Consider the following 9,268-nt stretch of genomic DNA (forward strand, 5'->3'; position numbering starts at 1 on the left):
ACATGGGTCTCTGCTCCGCTGTTGAATCTCCTTGGGCTGCCTGAGGACCTCCTCTTGTCTTCTCCTACTCCATGGGGTTGAATTGGGTGTGTGGATCTTTGACCTTCTTTCTGGCAACGAACCTCTCTCTCTGTTGTCTCTCTTTGTTTTAGGCTGATGGTCATCCTTTTATTTGTCAATGGCCTCTCCTCCAGGTTCACCCCCCACCTTCTTCTTTTCAGGACAGTCCTTCCCCTCACAAATATGGATTCGAAGATGTGTTTCGCTAGTGCTCATTGGCCCAGTCTGGGCTGGAGAGGGGTGTCCACTTCTGGAGCACAGGGAGCTCTTGAAGCTTATCACAAGGTGGCCTTTCCCCCAATACCAAACAAAAAAAAAAAAAAAAAAGGCTTCCCCCACACACACAAACCCAACATAGCACCAAATATTTTTGCTTGGACCTAAGGATGGAGATGGGTTTGTCTCCTTGGCCTCCTGTAGGAGATTAAGGTCTCTGTCATCAGAGGGAGCCCAGGATGCCACCATCCTGCTGCTCTCTCTGAGTTTCTCCCTTTGTCACAGCAAATCACAGATATTCACCATGTAGCTGACAATATTTAGTGCATCAGCAAAGCCTTGATCCTAGCAGAGCAGAGGGACTTTTTCTGCAGGAAGCTGCCTGCCCTCCTCCTAGTCCTGATGGATAAACACCACGTTCAGTATCTGAGCAATGGGGAACTTAGAAGGAAGAAATTGTTTGCTGTGAGGGTGGTGAGACACTGGCCCAGGCTGCCCAGAGAAGCTGTGGCTGCTCCTCCCTGGAAGTGTTGAAGGCCAGGTTGGATGAGGCTTTGAGCAACCTGGTCTAGTGGAAGGTGTCCCTGCTGATGGCAGGGGGGTTGGAACTGGATGGGCTTTAAGGTCCCTTCCAACCCAAACCAGTCTGTGATTCTCATAATCTGCTGTTTGATAAAAGAGGATTTCTCTCCTCTGCATGTTGTAACATCATTCCTGCCACCCATGGGAAGACAAAAGTGAAGTATCTGCAGTGAAGCTACTGTTCCCTACTCACACTGGCTCCCTCTGCTTCTTTTTTTCAGCCATCCTCTTTGCCATTGCTGTGTTCGGTCCTGCTTTTGGATACTTGCTGGGATCTGTGGTGCTGCGTCTTTTTGTGGATATTGGAAGAGTTGACATTGGTGAGTATTTCTCAAGCCCTCCTAAAAGCCTTTTGTGAATCAGAAGGTCACTCTGAGATGACTGATGGTGGAAGCCACCAGTCCCATGACCCACAAAACCCACTCACCTGTAAAGACCTGACCTGGAACAGCACCCCCAGTGCACCTTCTCCACTGCATCTCCCCATGAGGAAGGCCACAGATGGTCCCAAAGCCAGCAATGAAGCAGAGACCTGAGGACATTCCAATGTCCTATTCATTGTGTTTCCCTGATGGTCTTTGCTGGGGTCTGCCCACTGTCACCATGCCCAGGTAGTATCACACTACACCTGCACGGTGGTGGAGAGGAGCAGCCAGAGATAGAGAAGACAACCACAGGGCAACCATTGCCCTGTGGGTGCTTGAGTCTGCTCATCCTCCTCCCCACCACCCTTTACCAGCATCAGCAGAGAGAAGGACCAAGCCAATGCCACTGCAGGGTTTATTGTCTTTATCTGTGGTGTGCTTATTATTTCTGGTAACTTAATCACTAAAGAATTCTCCCCTGCTCCATCATTAATGTGGCTTTTCCTGTGTTTCCTTAGAGAGATCAGAGCTCGCCTGACATTTTTGTCCAGTGCCTGATAAGAATAATAAATGAACCTGGGGCAGGAAACGACAAAAGGCTTTGGCTCACTCCCTGCGGCAGCAGATGGATTTAGCAACCTCTGCCCAGTCGCTCCATGATGACGTCCGAGCTCCAGAGTGGAGTGGTCCTGTTTGGGGAAGCGGGGCAATTGTTTTGGTGGGGCGTGGGCTCCTCTCCTGCCGCACCCTGGCACAGGGCTCCCACCCGGAGGTTGCTGCTGGATCCTTTCCCAGTTGAAACATCCTGGTGGTGGGGAGATGTGGTCCCCATGCCAAGCCAAGCAATCTGTCAACCTCCCGTGAGCATCGCTTGGCCCGGTTGAAGGATGTTTGTGCTGGAGACGGAGCGGCTCTCACCTTCTCCTCCTTTTTCCGGAGAAGGCGCCCAGAGTTTCATCCACTCGGAAACCAGGCTCATTAACAGCGCTCTTCTGCCGACACGGGTCCTCCCCCTGCAAACAGAGAGTGACCAAGCCTAGAACAATGGGAGAGCAGTTTTTTCCGGGAAGGTGGTTTTGCCCTTTGCCCAGTCCCTGTCTCAGCTCAGCATCCCTTGCAGGCAGCGTGGTCCAAACCCACTGCATGCCCCAGGCAGAGGAGGATGGAGTCAGGCCCCTGCCTCACTGGCTGGCTCAGTGGAGAAGAGTTGAACCTGTGCCATCAGCATACTTCGATGCTGACTCAATCTATGGTCATTTGGGAGGCTCGGCGCCATTTGGATGAGGAGCAGGATCCTGGCCAGGGGAAGGGACTCCTAACACTGGTGGGAGCTCCTGCCTCCATCCATTTTCTCTTCCACACCAGTGGAGAGACCCTTAGACTGTGCCCACATGGACCCTTTGTGCTCCACCACTCTGTATTTCCATGGATGTTTGCCCCTTTCACCCTTAGACATGCAGGAGCAGAGCTCTTACGATGGGTCCTTGTGTCTTGCAGCTACAGTGGCCCTGACACCGAGGGACCAGAGGTGGATTGGAGCCTGGTGGCTAGGACTGCTGATCTCCTCGGGCTGCTTGGTGCTCACGTCTATCCCTTATTTCTTTTTCCCTCGGTACATGCTGAAAGGAGAGGTGAGACCTCATCTCTGGAGAACCAGAACATCTTGATGCCAGGGCTGTGCTCACAGAGGGAATATCTGTCCCCACAGGAGAGGGGTGGCAGGGAGGGAGGGAGGAAGGGAGCCCGGCAAGCCTTCTCAGATGTGGTTGTAACTTCTCATAAGCGGAAAGTCTTACAAACAAGCTCTGTGTCTCTAACATGTGAGGGACCAGACCTTTCACTTCCTCACTACTAGCTGGAAAGCTAGAACCACCACAGCTCAGCAGACCAAAACCAGACCTCATACCCTTCCCACTAGCTGCATCGTTAGCGTCTGTTGGGAAGATTTTGGGTAGACCTGCACCTTCCCTAGGGCAGGGTGATGGCTGGGTGGTTTCTTGGGGTTCCTTCAGGCAGTCCTCCTTGGTTTAGGGGTCTGTCCATGGGAACTCAACCCCCCTGGGGTGTCTGACCTGGTTCTGCTGGTGATGGCTGTATCTTAATGCCCCACTGCAACACCTTCTGCAAGGTCATGCTCCCCTGACATCAGCAGCATCATCATCAGTGACAGCCCCTGCTCAGATCAGAGCATCCTCAAGTGTGGCATACATGGGAGCAGCACTGGGATAACGCTGGGCAGGGGGGTTTGATAAATGGGCTTTTCCTTTGTAGAAAAAAAGAGCACAAAAGAGACAAGTTTCCCATTAAAACTAATTTTAAAATGTGCAAAATTATTAAAACATTTCCTTTCAGTGTTTGCAAAGCCAAGCCCTGCTGGTTTAGTTTGAAAAATTTTTTTGTTTTTAAATCATTTAATCCTTGATTCTTTAAAGGTCAAAATCAAACCCAAACTATTTCATGATGATAGCTAGAGGTCTCACCAGACTTGAGCTGACCTGTCTCCACCTCCCATTTTCAGACTTTTTGCAGAACTCAAAAAGGAGTATAGTGTCAGGGTTCAGGAGAGGAAAGCTTTCTGAGCTCTTAGAACCTCTGCAAGCAGGACAAGCTTTAGCTCAAGGGTTGCAGGGGTTTTTGAGATAATTCCCACCCCTTTGCTGGGTGGAAATGGGCAGGAAAACCATCAGGCTTGGCTGGGGGTTAAACACATCTGGGACAGACCCTGCTCTTCCAGAGCCTTGCTGGGAGCTGGGACAGTGCCAGCCACCCATGGGTGCTCCCCTTTCACCACAGGCTGCTCTTCTCTCCCTCCCCAGGACCCAAACGCAGAGGCTGGCATGCTCAGGAAGATGGAGAAGGGGATGACTGAAGAAACGTCCCTGCTGGAGTTTATAAAAAGTAAAGGACTAGCACTTAAAGATGAGAGATAACAGGGGTGCCGGGCCATGCTGGGTGGGTGGAGACCACCACGCCAACATTTTTAAGCTGAGGGTGCTTGTTGGGAGCCTTTGAGTCTCTTCACCACGTTGTGTGGAGATGCCAGGGCCATCTCAGGCACCTCAAGGTGACCACAGGAAGATGGACATGACCTCCCTCTTGCTCTAAGACAGTGGTGCTGAGGTCTGTGGGGCCTGAACTGTTTCTGCACAATTGGTTTGAAGATCTTAAAATGGCATGAGCATGCTGGAAAGCGCTAGCTGGGTGGTTCCAGGAGAGGGCTGGGGACTGCCAGCACCACCAGCCACCTCTTTGAGAAGGTCACTGCTCCGCAGCTGACATTGGTATGTTTATGTGTAGCTGAAACGGACTTGAGTAGGGATGTCACTGATGAAAGAGACCAGCTGAATGATTTCTTCTAGCTCCATGATTACTTCTTTCCAGCTAATGCCCCCGACTCCTTCCCTCTCCATCCACCACAATCATATTCTGGAATTGTCCCCTCCCTCTAGTCTGTCTCACTGGGCTTTGATGAACAATGCTGGGTCTCCACGGCACACTCTGCTAGAAGGGGGAAGCTAATTAGAGACCAAATAAACAGAGCTGCTCCTGAGGAGCCTGGAGTCAGTCTGCCTCTGCTGAAAGGGCAAGGGGACATGATGTCCCACCAGGAAAATACATGGTGTTCATCAGCTGCAGGAGCCAGACCCTGCCCGTGTGTGGCCGGTAGGGCTCTGCCAAAACCCCTGCGGCTTTGTCCATCTGCACCGCCCAAAGGTACGGGCCCAGCTCCAGGAAAACGAACGCACCCTGCCTGCTCAGCGCTCCGGAGGCTGTGAGCTTGGAAAGCATGAGAGAGAGGGTGGTGGGCAGAGCTGGCCCTCCACCTCGCTTCTCAGGGCACTTTGGCCATGGTCCTGATAGCTGCCTGGCCAAATTAGGGTGTCACCCCTTCCATTTTCCCATGGCCTTAGACATCTCCTGCATTAACTCACTGGGAACAGTGTAAGGGTGGGGTTTTTTTCACAGCACGCATTGCTGACATGAGGATTGCACGGCTCAGATGCACTTTTCCTGCTGTTTCCCTGTAGGATTCCCAAAGATCTTCCTCAGACTGCTCCTCAACCCCCTCTTCATCCTCCTGGTGTTGGCTCAGTGCAGCTTCTCCTCAGTCATTGCGGGTCTGGCCACTTTCCTCAACAAGTTCCTGGAGAAGCAGTATGGTGCCTCCTCCTCCTATGCCAACTTTCTCATAGGTGAGTTGGTCAACGGCAGCTGCAGAGTGAAAAATATCCATCAGCAGAGGTCCACCTGCCCATATGCCCCAGGGTTTTTAATCCCATGGGAGAAAGTCACTGGAAACTCATTTTCAGATGAGACCTAGGGATCACCCTGAGGTGGTTGATGACTTCTCTGACCTGAGGTGGCTGCAGAAGGCCATCTCGGAGACTGACTGCATTTGTTTGCTCACTCTTGCGGGCCAGCAACTGCTCTCATTGAAAATGTGCAGCCCCACCACATGGGTGAAGCAGGTCTGGATCACTTGGATGCTTAAAGAAGTTGACAAGAGCAAGCAATTACGTACCAAGCTTGATCTTGCATCTCTAAGTCAGACTCCTGAGGCTGAGGTTTCTCATAGGTACCAATTGCCTTGAGTTTTGGTCTGTCTTGGGTAACGGTGGGGTCCACGGGTTCTCCCAACCACCACAAGGTCCACAAAGCCACCACCTCCACCCCCTGCCAGCAGATTGGTGCTTGGCAGGCAGGACCTTCAGCTAATGGCTTCATTCCTCTGCAGGAGCTGTGAACCTGCCAGCAGCAGCACTCGGGATGCTCTTAGGAGGAATCATCATGAAACGCTTTGCCTTCTCTCTCCGGGCCATCCCCCGGTTTGCTGTAGTGGTCCTTATTTTCTCCATCCTCATCTGCCTACCCCTTTTCTTCATGGGCTGCTCCACAGGGCACATCGATGGGATCTACCTCCCCAGGTAATGTGGGCACTTGGGTTGTTTACAGCTCTTTATTCCTCCAGCTCTTGACCCAGTTATCCATAGAGTGGGATAAAGAGACAGTAGACATAGTCACTCTACTGCTTCTCCTTGATCCCACTGCCTGGAGGAGATCTAAGTACTACACAGCATGGAAAGCTCGAGAGGACATTTATTCCCAATTTTCTGTACCAGACAAGCAGGGTATATTTTTCACTCTGGAATTCTAAGGGAAAATTAGTAGCATTAGTGCCCATGTCCACATCAACCCCACACATGGGCATCTTCATGCGTTTCCTTTGTTCCAGCTGAACTTCACCTTTCTCCTCACCTGGGTGGAAACTTTTGGCTTTTACCATGTATTCTTAAGACAAAAATAACATTCCACCCCAGACTTGCTGTCAAGTGCATCCTGCTCATTTCCTAAAGCACTGCCAACAAGGGGCTTTTGTACAAATTTGCCAGCAATAAGCCTCCTGTCCCAGGGACACGGTGGAGGGGTGAGGGACAAGGTGGTCCATGTGCTTCTCCCACTTAAAAATCACTTAAATAACAATGAAGGAAAGCACCAGCACTCTGCAAACTCATATGTGGGTGATGTTTTTATACTTTGCTCTGAGATCTGCACGGCATGTACCGTGAATCCAGGAGCATATGGAAGTCCACTGAGGCACTGGCATCTCAAGCTTTTTGTGTGAGAGCAAGGCTTCATATGTGAGGAGATCCCTCAGCTCAAGATCAGGTGCTATAAGTGCTAAATTTTGGGAGGCACCTTGGCCTCAGAGCGTTCACCTGTTGACACCAGTGTCAGGTTGACTGCCTGTCTCAGATCTGCTGAGACACACCAGTCTTGATGGGCCTTGCTGATGAAACTGGGAGCTGCTAGAGGGACTTGCATGAAATAGGAGACTGTGGCCTTATATTGCCTTCAAAACCTCCCCCCATGCAACAGCAGCAGTGGGGAAGAGCTTTTGCCTGGATCCCCAGGTAGCTGTGGGCTACATGGATGGGTGAACATGAGCTCTGCCCCATCCCACCATGTCCAAGGGCACAGGTCGCTGGTGCTAGATTCCTGCAGGAGATGGAGCAGCCCCATCCCACCATGCCCAAGGGCAGGTCCATGATGCTCCCTTCCCACAGGAGACAGGCCGTGCCACTTCAGCAGATGAAATCCCTGAGGTAGTAAGGCAAGACAGGACAGATAATTCAGTTTGTCCTCTTGACTTCATGCTGTCATCAGGCTTGTTTGGAAGCATGGCTGCTTCCAGTTTCTGTCTGAATGGTGTTTCCAGCTCAGGCTGTTCACACATCTGTTTGTGCGGTTCTGGATGGAGCCCAGATACATTTCTCCAGGCATTTGGAGGAGTAATTTTCAGCTGAGAGGTTAAAAAAAAAAAAAAAAAAAAAAAAAAGTACGTGAGTACTTGTTTGCAGACATAACATAATTACTGCAAAGTTCACTGTACACTTGCAGAGGTACCTGCAGGGGATCAGGGTCTGGCAGAAGGCCAGCCTGCTGCTGGCAGCATCCCAGCGCAAAGAGGAATGGGGAAACTTGTTCTCTAGTAAGAGGGATTTTTCTTCCTCCTGTCCTATTTCTAAATTTTAAATTTTTTTTCTCCTCTTTTTTGGCAGTACATTGAGTTCCCAGCAGCAGGTTAAGACGCCGAGTGGGTGCCGCTGCTCTGAGCACATCTTTCACCCCGTGTGTGGAGAAAACAACGTGGAGTACATCTCCCCCTGCTTCGCTGGCTGCACAAACAGCACTGCTAATTCTTCCACTCCCAAACAAGTGGTGAGTAAAACCGGTGGTTTGCAAAGCAGAGGACACTCTGCTCGTTGGTGACAGTGGAGTGATGCTGTAGGAACCTGAGAAATGCAAAACTGTGGTAGAAACTTGTTGACATGGGGAGCAGGGAGGTCTACCAGAGGAGCTGAAGTCCTGAGAAGGTGCAATGGAGAATTGCTGTAACGCCCTGGGAGTCATAGAACATTGTGAGTTGGAAGGGACCCACCAGGATCATGGAGTCCAGCTCCTGTCCCTGCACAGGACAACCCCAACATTCAGACCATGTGTCTGAGGGCCTTGGCCAAATGCTTCTGCAATCTTGTCAGGCTTGGTGCCATGACCACCTCCCTGGGGAGCCCGTTCCAGTGCTCCACCACCCTCTGCCTGAAGAACCTTTTCCTCATGGCCAACCTCAGCCTCCCCTGGCACATCTTCCTGCCATTTCCTCTGCTCCTGGCGTTGGTGGCCAGAGAGAAGAGATCAGCGCCTGCCCCTCCTCTTCCCCTTGGGAGGAAGTTCTAGACCGTGATGAGATCTCCTCTCAGTCTCCTCTTCTCCAGGCTGAACAAACCAAGCGACTTCAGCCTCTCCTTGTACAGCTTCCCCTCTAAACCCTTCCCCAATTTAGTGTCCCTCCTCTGGACACTCTCCAGCAGCTTTAGATCCTTTTTATCCTGTGGCACCCAAAACTGCCCCCAGTACTGGCGGTGAGGCCGCACCAGTGCAGAGCAGAGCAGGACAATCCCCTCCCTCGACCGGCTGGTGAAGAAATGGGGATGGCAGCACATCCCATTGCAGAATGTCATGGCCATGCCTTAAAATCAGAGCTGACGCTCTCATCAGTCTTCTGCAAAGTGATGTGGCCTGGTGTGTCACTCAAGACCCTGCTCTTGGCTTTGGGAGTTTCATGTTTGTTTTTTTTCCAAACATTTCCAACAGATCTACAAGAACTGTTCACAGATCCCTTCTGGGAATGGGCTGTCCTCTGCCAAGACAGGCTCCTGTCCTCTCAGCTGCTCCCACATGCTTCTTCCTGCCATATTCCTCATCTCCTTTGCTGCCCTGGTAGCCTGCCTGTCCCACAACCCCCTCTACATGATGGTTTTACGGTGAGCAGTGGGCAGAGATGGGTGACAAGGCACTGGGGAAGCATGATGTGATGGGTTCCCCATGCTGGGATCAACATGGCCTCTTAGATGTGCAACCAGGCCAAGATGCCTGGCCAAATATGAGCTCTGACCTCCCGTGGCTTCTCCCCTGCAGGGTGGTGAACCAGGACGAAAAGTCATTTGCCATTGGAGTCCAGTTCTTACTAATGAGGCTGCTGGGTG

The 9,268-nt window shown here is 51.5% G+C and overlaps 1 protein-coding gene across 1 annotated transcript in view; it reads left to right on the forward strand.

Moving 5' to 3' along the window:
• Positions 1–1,079: 1,079 nt before the first annotated feature.
• Positions 1,080–9,268, forward strand: part of SLCO2A1 (solute carrier organic anion transporter family member 2A1) — a gene marked incomplete at its 5' end in the record, with an annotated part of 8,712 nt that continues 523 nt past the window's right edge. The window contains 8 exons of the mRNA XM_010176966.1: positions 1,080–1,178; positions 2,721–2,854; positions 4,040–4,121; positions 5,252–5,416; positions 5,959–6,148; positions 7,784–7,943; positions 8,877–9,046; positions 9,201–9,265. Coding sequence (XP_010175268.1) covers positions 1,080–1,178; positions 2,721–2,854; positions 4,040–4,121; positions 5,252–5,416; positions 5,959–6,148; positions 7,784–7,943; positions 8,877–9,046; positions 9,201–9,265 — 1,065 coding nt within the window. The remainder of the gene's footprint in view (positions 1,179–2,720; positions 2,855–4,039; positions 4,122–5,251; positions 5,417–5,958; positions 6,149–7,783; positions 7,944–8,876; positions 9,047–9,200; positions 9,266–9,268) is intronic.

Source organism: Antrostomus carolinensis, unplaced genomic scaffold (genome assembly GCF_000700745.2).
Source record: "Antrostomus carolinensis isolate BGI_N321 unplaced genomic scaffold, ASM70074v2 scaffold25281, whole genome shotgun sequence".
Classification (NCBI taxonomy): domain Eukaryota; kingdom Metazoa; phylum Chordata; class Aves; order Caprimulgiformes; family Caprimulgidae; genus Antrostomus; species Antrostomus carolinensis.